The sequence below is a fragment of the Schistocerca cancellata genome, chromosome 3, assembly GCF_023864275.1.
Source record: "Schistocerca cancellata isolate TAMUIC-IGC-003103 chromosome 3, iqSchCanc2.1, whole genome shotgun sequence".
In the NCBI taxonomy this organism is placed as follows: Eukaryota; Metazoa; Arthropoda; class Insecta; order Orthoptera; family Acrididae; genus Schistocerca; species Schistocerca cancellata.
The window spans coordinates 795,364,173-795,385,441 of NC_064628.1; the positions used below are offsets into that span (position 1 = coordinate 795,364,173).

The following is a 21,269-nucleotide window of genomic DNA, read 5'->3' on the forward strand; positions in this document are numbered from 1 at the left end:
AAACGATTTGGAAGACGATCTGAGCAGCCGTCTTAGGTTGTTTGCAGATGACGCTGTCGTTTATCGGCCAGTATAGTCGTCAGAAGACCAAAATAAATTTGCAAAACGAGTGAGAAAAGATACCTGTATGGTGCAGAAATTGGCAATTGTCCCTAAATAGCGAAAAGTGTGAGGTAACCCACATGGGTGCTAAAGAGATCCGTTGAAATTGGGTTACACGATAAATCAGTGAAATCTAAAGGCCGTAAATTCAACTAAATACGTTGGAATTACAATTACGAACAATTTAAATTGGAAGGAACACATAGAAAATGTTGTGCGGAAGGCTGCCCAAGGACTGCGTTTTATTGGCAGGACACTTAGAAAATGTAACAGATCTACTAAAGGGACTACCTACACTATGCTTGTCCGTTCTTTTTTAGACTACTGCTGCCAGATGTGGTATCCTTACGGGATAGCATTGACGGAATACATCGAGAAAGTTCAAAGAAGGACAGCACGTTTTGTATTATCGTGAAATAAGGGACAGAGTGTCACTGATATGATGCAGGATTTAGGGTGGACATCATTAAGACAAAGGCGTTTTTCGTTGCGACAGAATCTTGTCACGAAATTTCAATTACCAATTTTCTCCTCCGAAAACGAAAATATTTCGTTGACGACGCCCTACATTCGGAGAAACGATCATCATAATAGTATAAGAGAAGTCAGAAATCGCACGAAAAGGTATAGATTCGTTTTTTCCGTGCGCTATACGGGATTGGAATAATAGAGAATTATTGTAAAGGTGTCCGCCTGCTTAGCTGGGTGGTAACGTGCTTGCCTTCCATGCACTGATCCCTGGTTCGATTCCTGGGCGGGTTGGAGATTTTCTCCCCTCGGGCACTGGGTGTTGTGTTGTCCTCATCATCATTTCATACTCATCATCGGCCACAAGTCGCCCAAGGTGGCGCCGACTAGAATAAGACTTGCACTTAGCGGTCGAACCCGGCTGGGACATCCTGACCAACAATGCCATAGGATCATCTCATTATCATTGTGAGGGTGGTTCGATGAACCCTCTGCCAGGCACTTTAATGTGATATGCAGAGGGTCGATGTAGATGAGGTGAATGAAACTGGTAGCATCCCTAATAACTGGGGAAATAAATGGGAAGTACACTCTGGCGTGAGCTTCAGAGTCGTTTCCCTAGTATGATATTAGAGTTTTCGTATAGAAAAACACCTTCACAGCAAATGTGTTGTAAGTTTTATCGAATGGTTGAAAGGAGATCTAAAAGCAGTTAGTCTAGTGGCGACTCAGTTCAGGGGAACGTGGAATATTTCTTGCAGAGGCAACATACAGCCATCGATGTGGATGAAAAGGAGGAATCCATGGATGTGCATGGTTTCCGGTAGACATACATAATGAGTGAATTGAATGATAGAGGAACTACACAACATTGGGGAAAATAAAGAATAGTTATCGAGAATCTGGCTAGTGTGTGAGCATAAGATTGAATAAAGAGTAGGATATACTGAATATACAATATTTTATTAATATGAAATAAGAATCACAGCTTTGTCAGTATAAATACTATTAAATTACAGCAGACTCCGCCTTTCGAGGACTGGGTATAATGCCACCGTCCTTCTGACTTTTGGTCTTTGTACTACTTTAGTTTCTTAATACTTTATCTATAGTACACTGTACTAAAAATATCCATAAAATTACATGAAGTCTAGAAGAACAATGAACTGTAAGGACAGAAGACTAAGAAATTAAATAAGTAATAAATTACGAAATAAATAAAATGTAACATAGTGTTGTCTTCTTCTTGAGAGCCCTGAGTTTAAACGAGGCTAGCCCTATTATAGTCGTCCAATGTGTACACGTAATTTTTGTTTTGTTTTGTTTGGCATCATGCTGTAGTCAGTACTACTTTGTCTTTGTTAACATGCTGTCTTACAGTCATTTGCTTTGGGAACTGAATAGTATAACTGGTTTATCACGTCAACTTAGGTCTATCGTATGAAATGTTCAAGTCATTCTGTCGTAGACTGAGGCTCGTTCGTCATCGACGACCTCTGTCATTTGTTAACAAAACTCCAGCGTCCGTATTGACGTCACAGGAGAACTGCTTCGCAGCTGAGTACGTCCGTCACCTCTGAAACAAATCGAAAAGAAGAGCCTCAGTAACAAAAGAAGGATCAGTGAAAATTACAATGTAACAACACTCTTGCACTCATACTGGTTATGTACCTTACGTCATATTTACGAACGTTATTGAGACCTTTGTTCTTGTGTTGCTTTTGTACGCAAAATGAATGTAATTAATGTTATTGTATGCTTATTACAGTATTGTTAATTAATTTGATTTTGTAACTAGTGAATTTTGTAGCTGTTAATTTTGCATGTGAAAGTTTTTACAATAAATGTAGCTCTATGGTCACACCCTGAGTAGAATATTATTTCGTAACTATTTGAACGTGGGTTTCTACCAGGACTTACGAAACTCCCATGTTATGAATGCGCGCTGGGCTTAAGACAACTTATGGAGAGGCTAAATGTGAGCTGTAAATAATTCTTCTCGAAAATATCACATGGCCTCGAATGGACGAATTCGAATGTGGGTAGGTTTACGGATTCCTCGCTCAATCTATTGGATGTAAAACACAACATGATGAGCGAGGCCTGGGCTGTCCAGTGCATCACTTTACGTATGTCTACTGCTGAACAGAAGTTCCATGTAAAATTCCACCTTCGCATAAAGACAAAATAAGTTCTTAATATTGCTGAACATTGTGACAGGATAGCAAACAGTTTTGTTTGCATGATGAAACTTCGTTTTACCTGGTAATAATTAAATTGAGATTGTTTGCTTATTTGTCAAGATTGTTCTAGTTCAAACCAGTTGTTGCTGCTTCCCTGCCACAACGACCGATTATTAGTAAGAAATAAGCTATGACGAGCATAGCTGGATCTGTATAACTTCAGTAGAGCCTTCTGTCACGCTTTACAAATCTTATATTGCATTGCACATATCTCCAAATATTAACGAGTGACAGTGTTTCATTCTGTTTAATAAACAATTACAATCAGATCAGTATACATCTGCGATGATTTTGCTTTTTGCTATAACATAATTCAGGCATTTTGCTATAACATAGTTCAGGCAAGACAAGGTATTTCTTTCTTTCTAAAATCAGTAGAGACTTCCAAAAGTTTCATTAATACAGGGTGAGTCACCTAACATTACCACTGGATATATTTCGTAAACCACATCAGATACTGACGAACCGATTCCACAGACCGAACGTGAGGAGAGGGGCTAGTGTAATTAGTTAATACAAGCCATAAAAAAATGCACGGAAGTATGTTTTTTAACACAAACCTACGTTTTTTGAAATGGAACGCCGTTAGGTTTGTTAGCACATCTGAACATATAAACAAATACGTAATCAGTGCCGTTTGTTGCACCGTAAAATGTTAATTACATCCGGAGATATTGTAACCTAAAGTTGACGCTTGAGTACCACTCCTTCGCTGTTCGATCGTGTGTATCGGAGAGCACCGAATTATGTAGGGATCCAAAGGGAACGGTGATGGACCTTAGGTACAGAAGAGACTGGAACAGCACATTACGTCCACATGCTAACACCTTTTTATTGGTCTTTTTCACTGACGCACATGTACATTACCATGAGGGGTGAGGTACACGTACACACGTGGTTTCCGTTTTCAATTACGGAGTGGAATAGAGTGTGTCCCGACATATCAGGCCAATACATGTTCAATGTGGTGGCCATCATTTGCTGCACACAATTGCAATCTCTGGCGTAATGAATGTCGTACACGCCGCAGTACATCTGGTGTAATGTCGCCGCAGGCTGCCACAATACGTTGTTTCTGTTGTGACTTGGCAAGACAGCCAAGCCACTATGATTGGTAGCCGAAAGGCACGCGTTTAAGCTCACGCACGCTGGCGTGAGGTCTGGAACAGTTAAGGGAATTTATAGTAGCAAATAAAGTACGTAGCTGATGGAATACTTAACTTTAATCCATAATTGGTGAACATCGGCCTGACGGTACATGCATCACAAGGTAAATAGCAAATGATAATGGCGTCTTGCTAGGTCGTAGCAAATGACGTAGCCGAAGGCTATGCTAACTATCGTCTCGGCAAATGAGAGCGTAATTTGTCAGTGAACCATCTCTAGCAAAGTCGGCTGTACAACTGGGGCGAGTGCTAGGAAGACGCTCTAGACCTGCCGTGTGGCGGCGCTCGGTCTGCAATCACCGACAGTGGCGACACGCGGGTCCGACGTATACTAACGGACCGCGGCCGATTTAAAGGCTACCACCTAGCAAGTGTGGTGTCTGGCGGTGACACCACAGTTTCATAACCTCTGGGGTTATAGGCACATCACGGTACACATTCTCCTTTAACGTACCCCACGGAAAGAAGTCCAGAGGTGTAAGATCAGGAGAACGGGCTGGCCAATTTATGCGTCCTCCACGTCCTATGAAACGCCCGTCGAACAACCTGTCAAGGGTCAGCCTAGTGTTAATTGCGGAATGTGCAGGTGCACCATCATGCTGATACCACATACGTCGACTCGTTTCCGGTGGGACATTTTCGAGCAACGTTGACAGATCATTCTGTAGAAACGCGATTTATGTTGTAGCTGTTTGGGCCCCTGCAATGTAGTGAGGACCAATGAGGTGGTCGCCAATGATTCCGCACCATACATTTACAGTCCACGGCCGCTGTCGCTCTACCTGTCTGAGCCAGCGAGGATTGTCCACGGACCAGTAATGCATGTTCCGTAGATTCACTGCCCCGTGGTTTGTGAAACCCGCTTCATCGGTAAACAGGTAGAACAGCAACGAATTCTCTGTTACCCATTGACAGAATTGCACTCGGTGATTAAAGTCATCACCATGTAATTGGTGATGTAGCGACACGTGAAACGGGTGAAAGCGGTGACCATGCAGTATGCGCATGACACTACTTTAACTCAGTCTACCGGCTCTCGCAATGTCCCGTGTACTTATGTGTGGGTTCATGGCAACAGCAGCTAACACACCAACTGCACCCGCTTCTTCTCTGACGGGCCTGTTACGGACCCGTTTGCGTGCTACGACCGTACCTGTTGCATACAGTTGGCGGTAGATGTTTTAAATGTGCGGCACGTTGGATGCTCTCTGTCCGGGTACCGTTCTGCATACACCCTGCAGGCTTCAGCTGCATTTCGTCGACACTCGCCATAGATGAGTATCATCTCCGCCTTTTCAGAGTTCGAATATACCATGGTCACAGTTCCTACAACACTACACTATCACAGACGTCTGGTAACACAGTGTACTACAGTTGGTCTGCGTGCGGAGACGAATGCAGAATAACAATAGCAGCAAGCGCTACATGCAGACACTGCGACAGCTAGACCAAACCACAACAGTGCACTACAGCCACACTCGTAAGCACGGGCGTCATCGTAAACATGTCCCTGCAGATGCTGTTCGCCGACCGTGGCCCGTGTTTGTTACAACACGCAACTGAACGTCGGAGGTTTCAAGCGTCAACTTTAGGTTACAATATCTCCGGATGTAATTAACATTTTACAATGCAACAAACGGCACTGATTACGTATTTGTTTATATGTTCAGATGTGCTAAGAAAACTAACGTGTTTCCATTTAAAAGAACGTGGGTTTGTGTTAAAAAACATACTTCCGTGCATTTTTGTATGGTTTGTATTAAACAATTACACTAGCCCCTCTCCTTACGTTCGGTCTGTGGAATCGGTTCGTCATTATTTGATATGGTTTACGAAATATATCCAGCGGTAACGTTAGGTGGCTCACCCTGTATATAGACAGACTACAATTTGCAGGTGGGGCATATGAAGATAGTTTAGCGGTTTCCGGTCGCAGGTTCGAATCCTGCCTCGGGCATGGATGTATGTGATGTCCTTAGGTTAGTTAGGTTTAATTGGTTCTAAGTTCTAGGCGACTGATGACCTCAGAAGTTAAGTCGCATAGTGCTCAGAGCCATTTGAACCGTTTTAACGGTTTCTGTCTCAGAACGAGTGTGCTATGCTGCAGATAGCTTTCAGACATAAAAGCAGTGAACTGCTTGCAGAAGCGGCCGTAAAGTTCAGTGTTAGCAAAGCATCGGATTTATAATTGACATTTTTTGAGAGTGATATAGAGTTTATAGACCACAGTTAATTCACACAAACATTAGAATCAGAAGCGAGATATGTATATTGGATACGTTAAAGGGTAAATACTGAGTATTGGTTAAGTAATCGTGTGGAGAATTAGGTACTTTCGAACGCAGGGCAGAAATTGGGTAGCGTGTTTATCCCTAGTTTGGAGAAATGACTCGAAAATTGAATATTACTACTTTCCACAATGAAATTTTCATTCTGCAGCGGAGTGTGCGCTGATATGAAACTTCCTGACAAATTAAAACTGTGTGCTGGACAGAGACTCAAGCTCGGGACCTTTGTCTTTCGCGGGCAAGTGCTCTACCCAAGCACCCAAGCTACCCAAGCACGAATCACGAACCGTCCTCACAGCTTTATTTCCGGCAGTACCTCGTCTCATACCTTCCAAATTTCACAGAAGCTCTCCTACGTGACTTGCAAGACTAGCGCTCCTGGAAGAAAGGATATTGTGGAGACATGGCGTAGTCACAGCCTGTGGGATATTTCCAGTATGAAGTTTTCACTTTTCAGCGGAGTGTGAGTTGATATGAAACTTAATGCCGGATTAAAACCGTGTGCCGGACAGGGACTCGAACTCAGGACCTTTGCCTTTCTCGGACAAGTACTCTACCACTGAACTACCAGTAGAGAGTGAAAATTTCATTCTGTTTCTAAGACGACTCTGAGGCCTCTGTCTCTCTCGCGAATCTTAAAACGTATTATTGCTTGGGTCGCCTTTCTCTTTCCTCCAACAATAATTATTTGGTTGATTATGGCAATCAGACGATTCCTGTTCAATGGAAGTTCATGATCGAAGTTGAGTATCAGTATGTCACACGGGCGGTCTCTCAGTTTAGATTCTGCAATGAGGAGACACTGGAAGGTTTCAGCCAGATTACATAATAAAAATAGGTTTGTTGAGCCTGATTTAAACTGAAAAGCACTTCCAGGGAAACATGTGAGCTCTGGACATAATTTGTTGGTTATCAGCTGCGGATTAAAACTGAAGAAATGCCGGTAAGGTATGAAAATAACGATATGGGAACTAGACAAATTGAAGGAACCGGAGGTTGTTGAAAGTTTCATGGGGACAATTGGGCAACGATTAACTTATAAGGAGAAATGGAATGGAACAAAAGAAAAATGGTTAGATTTGAGAGATAGTGAAAGTCGCATGGAATCAAATGGGAAAAAAGAGAACGCCGAGTTACAGTCCAGGGATAACGCAGGAGATATGAGTTTATCTGACGCACCTGAAGATGATGAGCAGCTGTCTCCTTGAAATATTGTGCAGCTTCCACAACGTTATTCGACGCGATGCCCATGAACCGATGAAGATCGTAATCATTTGTTTGTCCGTACATGTACATCATATCTACGGATTTCCGTCCCATTCGGATTCTTTTTTGTCTTAAGAGTGTATAAAGTTCTCCAGAGCGAAATATGCATAACAATCGTAGCCATCAAACAATGTATTGTGAACGAGGTTGCGGCAATATCCGTCAGTACTATTGTCAGGTCATGCTAAATTTACAGGTCAGACTACAACAATACCTTACTTATAAAGGAAAACATTTATGAAACAGAGAGTTCAGAAAACGATGTCGTTTGTATTGTACCTGTGACGTTAAAGTTTCTACTTTCAATTAATATTTAATAAAATATTAGAAGATACTTCTTTAATTACCAGTTATTTTTGAAATTCGATCGTTTCGTGGGTACACCCTGTATATGAAGAACTACCCTCTAGCACTCACATTACAATGTGTTCAGTGTACACAGGAATGTGCGAGGCAAATATGACCTTACGACTTGTCTCAGGCTAATGCTTTCGGTTGAAGAAAGGCAAACAGGCGTCTATACCATTTCTAAATTTAAAGAAAACTTTCGGCCGTATCGACTGGAATACATTCTTTGCAATTCTGACAGTAGAAGGAGCGCGAAGATGACTTATACACACATCAGACAGCAGCTATAAGTCGATTGACGCGCAAGAGGAAGCAGTATATGGGACAAGACAGGGACGGGTTTGCAACCTATCCCCAATGTGATTAAACTTGTACACTGATCCAACAGTAAATAAAACAAAGGAGAAATCTGAAATGAGGAATTTAAGTTGCGGGAGAAGAGATTAAAACTTTGGCATTTACTGACCACATAGTTCCGTCAGAAACGGCAAAACACTTGGGAGAGCAGTTGAACGAAATAGGGAGTGTCTTCAATAGAAATCTTAAGATGAACATCAACTAAAGTAAAGCTTGGATAACGGAATGTAGTCCAGTTAAATGAGACGATGGTGACGGTGTTAGAAGTGAACATTAAAAGTATTAGGTGAGTTTAGTTAGGTTCAAATTCAAATGGCTCTGAGCACTATGGGACTTGAAATCTGAGGTCATCAGTCCCCCAGAACTTAGAACTACTTAAACCTAACTAACCTAAGGGCATCACACACATCCATGCCCGAGGCAGGATTCGAACCTGCGACCGTAGCGATCGCGCGGTTCCAGACTGAAGCGCCTAGAACCGCTCGGCCACACCGGCCGGCTTAGTTGGTTGGGCAGCAAAATAACTGATGGTGGCCGAAGTAGAGAGAGAAAAAATGGCAGGCCGGCAAGAGAACCAAAGGCATTTTTGTAAAGGAAAAATGTTAGGAAGTCATTTCTGACCGTATTTTGCCTGAAATGTAACACCATACAGGGGTGAAACTTTGACGATGAAGAGTTTGGACAAGAAGAGAATTGAAACTTTGGCAATTTGCTGCTGCATAAGAATTCTGAAGATTAGATTGACATATGAAGTCACAAATGAGCAGGGACTGAATCGAACTGGGGAAAAGGAAGTTAATGAAACAACTTGTAAGAACGCACAGCCACGACGGTAACAATGAGTGAAAGGTTCTCGGATTTTCAACCGCATCAAGTGATTAAAATAACACGAGCTTTTGGTCAGGCACTCCTTGGCCATTGTCAAATGGCGTGACTGTCAGCACGATGCTGCCGGCTGTGACGTCAGTGGTGCCCGTGGTATCGCTATATATGGGAATACGTTCATTCGACGTTCGATGCTCCCACTGTAACTGCGCGATAGCTAGATCCCAAGCCGTGCTGAGTTGCAGGACACCGTCTCCATTTAGGGTGTTATCGGCGATTTTTATTTCAATGGCTTCTTTAATTACACAATCCCAGAAGCCTTTAGTGCGAGCCACAACGGACGTTTCGTCAAATTTTATCCGGTGTCCGTTTCCGAAAGCCTCCTCAACTAAAGCAGATGTCTCAGAGTAGCTTTGGCAATAAAACCTCTTATGCTCCTTCCTGCGTTGTTCCACAATCCGTACGGTTTACCCGGCGTAAAAATGGCCACACTCGCAAGGTATCTCGTAGGCCACAAGTGTTCCGAGACTTGCTGCGTCTTTAACTGGTCTCGGTAACTGACGGATTTTTGTCGGTGGCTTGAAGATTAATTTGATCTTCTGTCGTTTCAAGAGGCGGCTTATCTTGCACGACATGGGACCAAAGAACGACAAACAGGCAAGTTTCTTTTTCTGTTCTCGTCTGTGGTCTTATTGTTTATTATTTGATGGACACTATAGCCGTTGTTCCTGAAGACCCTGCGTAACTAGCTCAACTCATGGGACAGGCAACCTACACTACTGGCCATTAAAATTGAGAAATCAGTACCCAGAACAACCACCTATGGCCGTAATAACGGCCTTGATACGCCTGGGCATTGAGTCAAACAGAGCTTGGATGGCGTGTAAAGGTACATCTGCCCATGCAGCTTCAACACGATACCACAGTTCATCAGTTGGTGAGAGATCTGGAGAAAGTGCTGGCCAGGGCAGCAGCCGAACATTTTCTGTATCCAGAAAGGCCCGTAGAGGACCTGCAACATGCGGTCGTGCATTATCCTGCTGAAATGTAGGGTTTCGCAGGGATCGAATGAAGGGTAGAGCCACGGGTCGTAACACATCTGAAATGTAACGTCCACTATTCAAAGTGTCGTCAATGCGAACAGGAGGCGACCGACACGTGTAACCAATGGCACCCCATACCATCACGCCGGGTGATACGCCAGTATGACGATGACGAACACACGCTTCCAATGTGCGTTCGCCGCGATGTCGCCAAACACGGATGCGACCATCATGATGCTGTAAACAGAACGTAGATTCATCCGAAAAAATGACGTTTTGCCATTCGTGCACCCAGGTTCGTCGTTGAGTACACCATCGCAGGCTCTCCCGTCTCTGATGCAGCGTCAAGGGTAACCGCAGCCATGGTCTCCGAGCTGATAGTCATTCATGCTGCTGCAAACGTCGTCGAACTGTTCGTGCAGATGGTTTTTGTCTTGCAAACGTCCCCATCTGTTGACTCAGGGATCGAGACGTGGCTGCGTGACTTGTTACAGCCATGCGGATAAGATGCCTGTCATCTCGACTGCTAGTGATACGAGGCCGTTGGGATCCAGCACGGCGTATCGTATTACCCTCCTGAACCCACTGATTCCATATTCTCCTAACATCCGTTGGATCTCGACCAACGCGAGCAGCAATGTCACGATACGATAAACCGCAATCGCGATAGGCTACAATCCGACCTTGATCATAGTCGGAAACGTTATGGTACGCATTTTTCCTCCGTACACGAGGCATCACAACTACGTTTCACCAGGCAACGCCGCTCAACTGCTGTTTGTGTATGAGAAATCGGTTGGAAACTTTTCTCATGTCAGTACGTTGTAGGTGTCGCCGCCGGCGCCAACCTTGGGTGAATGCTCTGAAAAGCTAATCATTTGCATATCACAGCTTCTTCGTCCTGTCGGTTAAATTTCGCGCCTGTAGCACGTCATCTGCGTGGTGTAGCAATTTTAATGGCCAGTATTGTAAATAGAGACGGTGTCCTGGAGCTCAGCGCGGCGTGGGATCCAGCGATCGCGCGGTTAAAGCGGGCGCATCGAACCCTGCATCGGTGTATGTCTACATGTTGCGATGTCGCGGGCACCAGTGATGTCACAACCGGTAGCTAAAGTATAGAAAGGGCGTCCAGTAGCTCACTGGCTGTCATACCTCTTGACAATGAGCAAGGGGTGCTTGGCTGAAATCGTGTGTGATTTTAATCACTTGATGCGACTGGAAACGTCGAGAACTTATCATTTAATGGCACAACTTGACTGAAAGAAGGGGCCGGTTGAGAGGGCACTTCCTGTGGTGTCAAGGAAGAGTCAATTTTTAATGGCGGGAAGTTGTAATGCGTACATGCATTCCCTTCACGTGTTTAAGCCAAGTATTACGCACATTTATGCCATCAGGACTGTTCAGAAGCAGCCAGGCTACATGTACATTTAACAATTAAGCACCAGCGAGGAGCATTAGTGATGAAATCAAAGGAGGGATTGTTGTGCAGCCTTAGTAGGGACAAGATCCGACTATTCGGGAGTAGGATCTTACAATCTGAGACAGTGTTCCGAGACAAACTTCCGTCACAATTGAAAGGGCCCTGTAGCCACCTTTCATTAGTCCGGTAGCCCAATTTCATAAGTACACTCCTGGAAATTGAAATAAGAACACCGTGAATTCATTGTCCCAGGAAGGGGAAACTTTATTGACACATTCCTGGGGTCAGATACAGCACATGATCACACTGACAGAACCACAGGCACATAGACACAGGCAACAGAGCATGCACAATGTCGGCACTAGTACAGTGTATATCCACCTTTCGCAGCAAAGCAGGCTGCTATTCTCCCATGGAGACGATCGTAGAGATGCTGGATGTAGTCCTGTGGAACGGCTTGCCATGCCATTTCCACCTGGCGCCTGAGTTGGACCAGCGTTCGTGCTGGACGTGCAGACCGCGTGAGACGACGCTTCATCCAGTCCCAAACATGCTCAATGGGGGACAGATCCGGAGATCTTGCTGGCCAGGGTAGTTGACTTACACCTTCTAGAGCACGTTGGGTGGCACGGGATACATGCGGACGTGCATTGTCCTGTTGGAACAGCAAGTTCCCTTGCCGGTCTAGGAATGGTAGAACGATGGGTTCGATGACGGTTTGGATGTACCGTGCACTATTCAGTGTCCCCTCGACGATCACCAGTGGTGTACGGCCAGTGTAGAAGATCGCTCCCCACACCATGATGCCGGGTGTTGGCCCTGTGTGCCTCGGTCGTATGCAGTCCTGATTGTGGCGCTCACCTGCACGGCGCCAAACACGCATACGACCATCATTGGCACCAAGGCAGAAGCGACTCTCATCGCTGAAAACGACACGTCTCCATTCGTCCCTCCATTCACGCCTGTCGCGACACCACTGGAGGCGGGCTGCACGATGTTGGGGCGTGAGCGGAAGACGGCCTAACGGTGTGCGGGACCATAGCCCAGCTTCATGGAGACGGTTGCGAATGGTCCTCGCCCATACCCCAGGAGCAACAGTGTCCCTAATTTGCTGGGAAGTGGCGGTGCGGTCCCCTACGGCACTGCGTAGGATCCTACGGTCTTGGCGTGCATCCGTGCGTCGCTGCAGTCTGGTCCCAGGTCGACGGGCACGTGCACCTTCCGCCGACCACTGGCGACAACATCGATGTACTGTGGAGACCTCACGCTCCACGTGTTGAGCAATTCGGCGGTACGTCCACCCGGCCTCCCGCATGCCCACTATACGCCCTCGCTCAAAGTCCGTCAACTGCACATACGGTTCACGTCCACGCTGTCGCGGCATGCTACCAGTGTTAAAGACTGCGATGGAGCTCCGTATGCCACGGCAAACTGGCTGACACTGACGGCGGCGGTGCACAAATGCTGCGCAGCTGGCGCCATTCGACGGCCAACACCGCGGTTCCTGGTGTGTCCGCTGTGCCGTGCGTGTGATCATTGCTTGTACAGCCCTCTCGTAGTGTCCGGAGCAAGTATGGTGGGTCTGACACACCGGTGTCAATGTGTTCTTTTTTCCATTTCCAGGAGTGTATTTCTCTTTCTTTTCCTTGTTTCTCTTTTCTCTTTACTCTCATAGTGGCGTGATTGTATGAATGTGGTTGTGTGTCACGTTGCTAGACGGTGGCGTAGTCTGCTGCAGAATGTCTGCGATAGTCGTACAGATTCAGCAGCCCTGGTACAGAATAGCCAACTCTCGTAGTGGTCAAGTAGGCAAAGAGGTTTGCCCTACTTGTGAGAAATCCACCTGCGTTAAGTTGGTGGCGGAAATGGCATCTTTGGGGTTTCCGGTCCACGCGGAGCGTGGTGGAGGCTGGAGAGGAAAAAGGGGGCAGTCTGCCGCCGGTACGGGAAGCGTCCACTGCAGTCGAAGAAGGGTGAGTTAGACTGACCGCGTGGCGCGTTGTTACTGGGCGAGGGGAGAGCTGTTAGCTTTTGGTCTCGCTTTTCAAATCTGGAAGATTGCTTTGCCTTGTCGCAGCAAGGAATGCAAAACTTTGGCAGATTTTTCTTTTAACAAATTTCTGTAGCAGACTTGGATCCGCCGGAAGAACGCCACACAAAGGTGTCGATAAGAAATGAGCACTCGCTTCTGTATGAATGTCTGTTTGCCTTCAGCTATGCCTGCATAAGCTTTCACCTTTCTAAATATTTAGAGCTTTGCCTTCTCGTAAATTTTCCGTGCTTTATGTGTCTTTCGTCCGTGGGGAGCCAACCACGTGGTAGAACATTATAGTTGTTGGGCTACCGGCATCACTAACTGTCCGATCGCATGTTTGTTTTAGATAATGTTAACATGATTGTGTGATGTGATATTGTTGGAATTTGGCACTATACCTAGAAATATTGTGTCTCCACAAACCACGTGTTATCAGGAATCGTGTACAGGCCTCACATCCTTACCTTAGGAATAAATGATTTTATCTACAATTTTCTCTTGTGTTCCGAGATTACGTTTTTGCACCTAAGCCACTCACCTCGTAGGTTTCCCGTTAGCACATCCAATGCGTTTCCTTATGCACAGGTCCAGTGATTAGTCTCCCCTTGTATATTATAACAAATGCTTTAGATTAAGTCTTATTTTCAGGTGTGTTGCTGGGAGCTGATCTTCTGCACAGTGTTCTTGCATGTGCTATTTTATTTTAAATGTTTGATTGTCGCGAACAGTGCACGGGGAATACTATTAATTACATCGTATCCGCTATGAGCGACCTCACCACGTGTGCATTTTTGTGAGTTTTTGGTCTGTGGTCAAATTAATTTATTTTTCGACTCGACCAAACCTTCGATTAGTTGTATGGTTAGAGTCGGTGGCGACCCTAATCTTCTCAAGTTAACTTCACAAGCAACAAGCATTTACATTCCCAATAATAACGTAATAACCCGTAGTAACCGGTTAGTTACACAATGTCTGCAAACGTGACGTCAGATCCGCCTAGCAACAGCGATCGAACGCCCATTGGCTGAAGGTTTGGGAGAAAGGTGGGGAGGGGTCTCTCTTGTCCTTCGGGAAGACAGGGCAAGTTAGGCGCGAGGAGCCATTCAAAATGCACGATCCATTAACCGGGGCGGCTCTAAACGAACGGTCGCGAGTGCATATTTCAGATGTTAAAAAATATATACAGTGAAGTTATTAGTTATAAGAACGCCTCGTGTCGTGGGCAGTGTCGATCATTATGTATAGTCAGAAAATAGTATCAAGTTACAGTACGCTTGTTCGCCCACTGCTTGAATACTGCTCAGCAGTGTGGGATCCGTACCAGATAGGGTTGATAGAAGATATAGAGAAGATCCAACGGAGAGCAGCGCGCTTCGTTGCAGGATCATTTAGTAATCGCGAAAGCGTTGCGGAGATGATAGATAAACTCCAGTGGAAGACTCTGCAGGAGAGACGCTCAGTAGCTCGGTACGGGCTTTTGTCAAAGTTTCGAGAACATACCTTCACCGAAGAGTCAAGCAGTATATTGCTCCCTCCTACGTATATCTCGCGAAGAGACCATGAGGATAAAATCAGAGAGATTAGAGCCCACACAGAGGCATACCGACAAGACTTCTTTCCACGAACAATACGAGACTGGAATAGAAGGGAGAACCGATAGAGGTACTCAAGGTACCCTCCGCCACACACCGTCAGGTGGCTTGCGGAGCATGGATGTAGATGTAGATGTAGAATGTGTGTAAAGGGTCGAAAGAATGACACAGAGTAACAAGGAAAATACAGAAATCATGGCAAAAGCATTTAACAAACTTCTGAATAGCGAGGAACCCAAAGAACCCTTACAAATCAACATAAATACCCCAATAAAAACCAAACGTAACAAACTAGACCGTCCAACTTTCCAAGAACTAGAAAAAATTCTTAAAGAACAAAAAAATTATAAGGCATGTGGAGAAGATCAGTTTTTTGTTGAAATGTGGAAATATGCAAGTGACGCATGCCAAGACCTCCTTACACATGGCTCTATCAAAAATTTGGGTAACAGAACGATTCCCGGAACATTGGACCACAGCTATCATCCACCCACTACACAAAAAGGGAGATAAGAGCAACCCAGACAACCACAGAGGAATCTCTCTCCTAGATTGCACATACAAAATTCTATCCAAGATCCTATATGAAAGAACCAAGGATCAATTAGAACAGGAGTTAGGGGAATATCAAGGATGTTTCAGACCATGGAGAAGCTGTGCAAATTAATTTAAAATTGATTATGGCATACTACAAGAAACGGAACAAACCTCTGGCAATAACATTTGTAGAGTTTAAGAAGGCATATGACTGTCTCCACAGACCTTCAGTATTAAAAATTTTAAGAAATCTAGGACTCCATCCAAAACTAATTAAAATAATACAACTCACTCTAACAAACACCAAACCAAAAGTGAAGTTTAGAGGAGAAATTTCGGAATCATTCCTCATAAAAACAGGCTTAAGACAAGGTGACTGCCTATCACCATTACTGTTGAACTGTGTACTGGAATACATAATGAGAGAATGGTACAAGGACAATCCAAAGATGATAAGGATTGGAAGTGCAAAAGATGATATTAGCTTAAACTGCTTGGGATTCGCTGATGATCTTGCCCACCTAGGCAACACCGTTCAAGAAGCCAGGCAACAAGTGAAATCACTACAAGAAATAGCAGAGAAATTAGGCCTTAGAATATCATTTGAAAAAAAGGAGATTATGCTAATTGATCCACCACTTGCAAACAAAATTACAATAGGAGAACAGGAAATCAAAATTGTTGATAAATTTAAATATTTATGCGAAATAATAACATACAATCTAAATTAGAAGCCATCATGGCAGAATAGAATAAAAAAACTGAACTACGCAAATTAATTACCAAAACTACATACAACAAAAAAAGCCTATCTATAGTGGCAAAATTAAAACACTATAAAACGGTTACACAACCAGAAATAACGCATGGAGCTGAAACTATCTTTAAAACAACTAATACAGCAGAAATTGACAGAATACTAAAAATAGAAAGAAGAATAATTAGGACATGTATAAATAAACAGTATAAAATAAATGGACATTGGAGAATAGCATCAAATGAAACATTATATAAGAAAATAGAATCAGTCATGAGCACGATCAGGAAAAAACGCATCTCATTCGTTGGACATCTGATGCGAACTCCAGAAAACAGAATTAGTAAAAAAAGAATACAAAAATTGTGTAATAGCAAGAGCGACATTAAATGAATCACAGAAATTAAGGAAGATATAAAAGAACTCCAAATTACAGTAGATGACCTAAAAAAGAAGACAGAGAATACCAGGATACTGCAAGACCCACAAACCAGACTACAAATGAAAATCAATATAAGCAGTACAGGAAGAGTGGTCTCAGATGAAGAAAGAAAGAAAATATCTGAAAGAATGAAGAAATATTGGGCAGACAGAAGAGCAAAACACCTTTTATATAAGAATAGACTCTAATAATTATATTACCTAAATATCATATTAAGTTATTGTTGAAACAATCTGTATCCCTGTGTAACAACTTGTTTACAACTTTGTATTTTTGACTAGAGTGGTCCAATGAAGGCCATAAAATAAATAATAGTAATAAAAAGGGTCGAAATAATAGCGTAGTCCAGAGTCGCCATATTGCAAATGCTGATTCTGTGACGTGTGTGAGAAAGTAATTTCTCTATTAAAACAGTTATAGTCCAAACGCTGTTGACAATTAACAGCTGGCATCCCTACCCACTCCACTTCAGCAGGATCACCACCTACATGGAACCTGGCGATTGAGCGCTACTACTGTGCTACGAGGGACTTAACCGAAGGAGCAAGACACCAGGTTCGTGATACCGCCCAGAAAAGTACTTCCTTCTCGCTACAATGCCATTGTAGCGTAAAGTGTGGAGGGTGGGGGTAAAAAATTGTAGAGGGAGACCAGGGCCTGAGTGCTGGAAGCAGATTCAAATGCATGTAGGTCGTAGTGGTTATTTAGAAATACAGTGGCTTGCATAGTATGGCCTAGTGTGAGAGCTGATCAGCCACATGAAGAAACACAGTGTAGGTGCAGTGGGCGGTGGGATACAGTACCTGTGTGGCAGTCAGTACCTCTGGCGGCGCAGGGCGGAGCGCCGCCCGCCCGACAGGTGCTTACGAGAGGCATAGTGGCCCCCGCCGCCGCCCCCGCCGTAGCCCGAGGGGCCCTCCACCCCAGTGGCCGAGTGGTCGGCGCCGCTGGACGACCAGTCGCCGTGCGGCACGTGGTATGCCACTGCGTGGTGGTGGTGGTACGGCATCTGCCAAAGTGCAAAGTGCGCAGTCAGTCGCTGTCTCATTTTAATACAGGGTGTCCGAAAAATGTTTCCCTGATAACATAAATTGATAACTCAGGCTAGAAGTAAGATACAAATATAAAACTTGTGTCGAATTGTTTACAACTATCAAAGTTTCTTTCTGTTTTAGGATCGCAGTACGTAAGTAGTGGACGAGGTGCAGTGCCCGAGAAGCCATGTTAACCAATCAGGAGAAGGCACAGTGTGTCCTGTGGTACCATGAGACACGATCTCCAACCACAGTGCAGAGACACTTCCAGACAACATTTGCAAGGAATCCACCTGGTGTCAAGAGCATTAAAGCCTGGTAGAAGAGGTTCAAGAACACAGGATCGGTTGCTCACCTTCTGAGGTCTGGTCGACCAAGAACCTCAGCAGACAGGGTGGAAGCTATAAGGCAGTCTTTTCTGCGAAGTCCGAAGAAATCGGTGCGCAGGGCCTCACGTGAATTACAGATGCCAAAAAGCTCTCTCCATGACATTTTACACAAACGTTTATTGTTTCGTACATACAAAGTGCAAATCGTTCAGGCCTTGTTGCCAAATGACAGTACACGTCGGTATGACTTTGCAGTCGAAATGCTATCGCGCATTGAAGACGATGCTGGTTATCTCAGACGAATTGCCTTTTCCGACGAAGCGACCTTATTTGTCAGTGGAGTAGTGAATCGCCATAATGTGCACATTTGGGGTTCACAACCCCTTGGCGAGGTCATGGAGTGCACCAGAGGTAGTCCAAAGGTGAATGTTTGGTGCGCGCTATTGCACGATCGAATTATCGCGTCATTCTTCTTCGCTGAGGCTACCATCACATCTGCAGTGTATCTGGACATGTTGCAACTGTATGCTGTTCCTCAGCTGCTTCAGTATCACCCAAATGACTTGTTTCAGCAAGACGGTGCACCGCCTCATTGGGGTTTGGACGTCCGTGCCTATCTCGATATGACCTTTCCTGGGCGATGGATTTGTCGTGATGGGCCAACAGTTTGACCTCCACGCTCTCCTGACATAAACCCATTAGACTTCTTTTTGTCGGGTTATGTCAAGGACGAGGTCTACCGAACACGTGTACCGGAAATTAAATATCGCCTAGATGTGCTACGTGCTACCAAGGGTGCTCATGTGGTAGTTTACTGATGTGTGAAACAAGGTTTGATAGTTTGTAAACAATTAGACACCAGTTTCATGCTTGTATCTTACTTCTAGCCTGAGTTATCAATTTATGTACTCAGGGAAAGACTTTTCGGACATCCTGTACTATGGCACGTGAGAATAGTTAGGGAGCAATATCTCCATACACGTTGTTATAGGCTCCGTTACAATGCTAATTTGTTTTTCCTGCGTATGGTTACAGATAATAAGTCCATCAGACAAAAAGTCACCTCTGGGAGTTACCACGCTTATGCCGACTAACGCCGCCTCTTGCTTACTAGGGAAGGGCACGACGTTGGATCACGGATTTACTTCAAAGGTTCTGCACCTGTAGTGGGCCATTAAAACAACACAATGTGCAGGTAGTAAGGTGAGTGTACTTTCACCTCTCTCATTTCCTATAAAATCACAAGAGAAGTTTTACACGTCTATAGTATTAGTTGAAAACAGGCTTGGTTGCAATTTTTAGTTTTTTTATTTATCAACTACGCGTTTCACCTTAGTTAAGCATCTTCAGGCTGTTCTTAATTTGGTATTTCTTCGGACGATCCTTTAGACAGTGTAACTAAAGGGCATCGTCGAGTACATCAGGCCAACATCGCCGTTGTTAACGTCAGTATTTCTATTATTTGCTCCTGTGAACGTGTACGCGTTATGTAGGTCTTGGAGTCACTCATATCCATCTAGAAAGTATTTAATGAGGTTAACGAAGGCGATGTTGGCCTGATGTACTCGACGATACCCTTTAGCTACACTGTCTAAAGGATCGTCCTAAGAAATACCAAATTAAGATCAACCTGAAGATAGCTAAGTAAGGTAAAACGCGTAGTTGATAAATACAAAAACTAAAAATTGCAACCAAGACTGTTTTCAACTAATACTATTAAACACTGGTTTGCTGATTCATGCCACAGATGGATTGGAAGAATTTACGCGTCTACTATGTAACTCATGTATCTGACCGTAGGTGCTTGATGCTAGAGTTTGTGGTGGTCAAGTGGTTGCCGGCACGGTGGCTCAGCGTGTTTGGTCAGAGTGGTAGTTGCCCTCGGTAATAAAAGAAGCTCAGTGAATGGATCGACGATGAATTTGAACGGGTGTCATGGGACGCCCGCAACGAACAATAAAGAACAAAATGATATTTAAAAAATAATAATAAAAGTTGTTAGCGTTCGAGCCTCGTTAGACACACGTGTATGAGGCGACGGTTCGGTTCCCGTTCGAACCTTCATTTTTGTAGTACAGTTGAAAATTCTGTGATATTCAAAAACATTTGCACCTACACTATTCGTTCTTGCTAGATTATCAACGTCTCACCGCTACGCAGGTTAACTGCCAAAAGGGGCTTGCCTCTGTGTCTGCCGCATCGAGGTGCAAAGTAGTTCCAGGTGCCTAACCCGACTACATGTATAAGGGATTTCGCAAATCATGCCAGGCATACATATTCAGGAAAACTCTATGCGTTTCTTCATATACTTATCGACAGTTATAAATACACTCCTGGAAATGGAAAAAAGAACACATTGACACCGGTGTGTCAGACCCACCATACTTGCTCCGGACACTACGAGAGGGCTGTACAAGCAATGATCACACGCACGGCACAGCGGACACACCAGGAACCGCGGTGTTGGCCGTCGAATGGCGCTAGCTGCGCAGCATTTGTGCACCGCCGCCGTCAGTGTCAGCCAGTTTGCCGTGGCATACGGAGCTCCATCGCAGTCTTTAACACTGGTAGCATGCCGCGACAGCGTGGACGTGAACCGTATGTGCAGTTGACGGACTTTGAGCGAGGGCGTATAGTGGGCATGCGGGAGGCCGGGTGGACGTACCGCCGAATTGCTCAACACGTGGGGCGTGAGGTCTCCACAGTACATCGATGTTGTCGCCAGTGGTCGGCGGAAGGTGCACGTGCCCGTCGACCTGGGACCGGACCGCAGCGACGCACGGATGCACGCCAAGACCGTAGGATCCTACGCAGTGCCGTAGGGGACCGCACCGCCACTTCCCAGCAAATTAGGGACACTGTTGCTCCTGGGGTATCAGCGAGGACCATTCGCAACCGTCTCCATGAAGCTGGGCTACGGCCCCGCACACCGTTAGGCCGTCTTCCGCTCACGCCCCAACATCGTGCAGCCCGCCTCCAGTGGTGTCGCGACAGGCGTGAATGGAGGGACGAATGGA

At 44.8% G+C, this 21,269-nt stretch overlaps 1 protein-coding gene across 1 annotated transcript in view; it reads right to left on the minus strand.

The window, feature by feature from the left end:
- Nucleotides 1–1,621: 1,621 nt before the first annotated feature.
- The window catches only part of LOC126176573 (uncharacterized), a 91,714-nt gene continuing 72,066 nt past the window's right edge, over nt 1,622–21,269 (minus strand). Inside the window, exons 4-5 of the mRNA XM_049923734.1 lie at nt 17,693–17,898; nt 1,622–2,146 (exon numbers count right to left, since the gene is read on the minus strand). Of these exons, the coding sequence (XP_049779691.1) occupies nt 17,704–17,898 (195 nt within the window). The 3' untranslated portion in view covers nt 1,622–2,146; nt 17,693–17,703. The remainder of the gene's footprint in view (nt 2,147–17,692; nt 17,899–21,269) is intronic.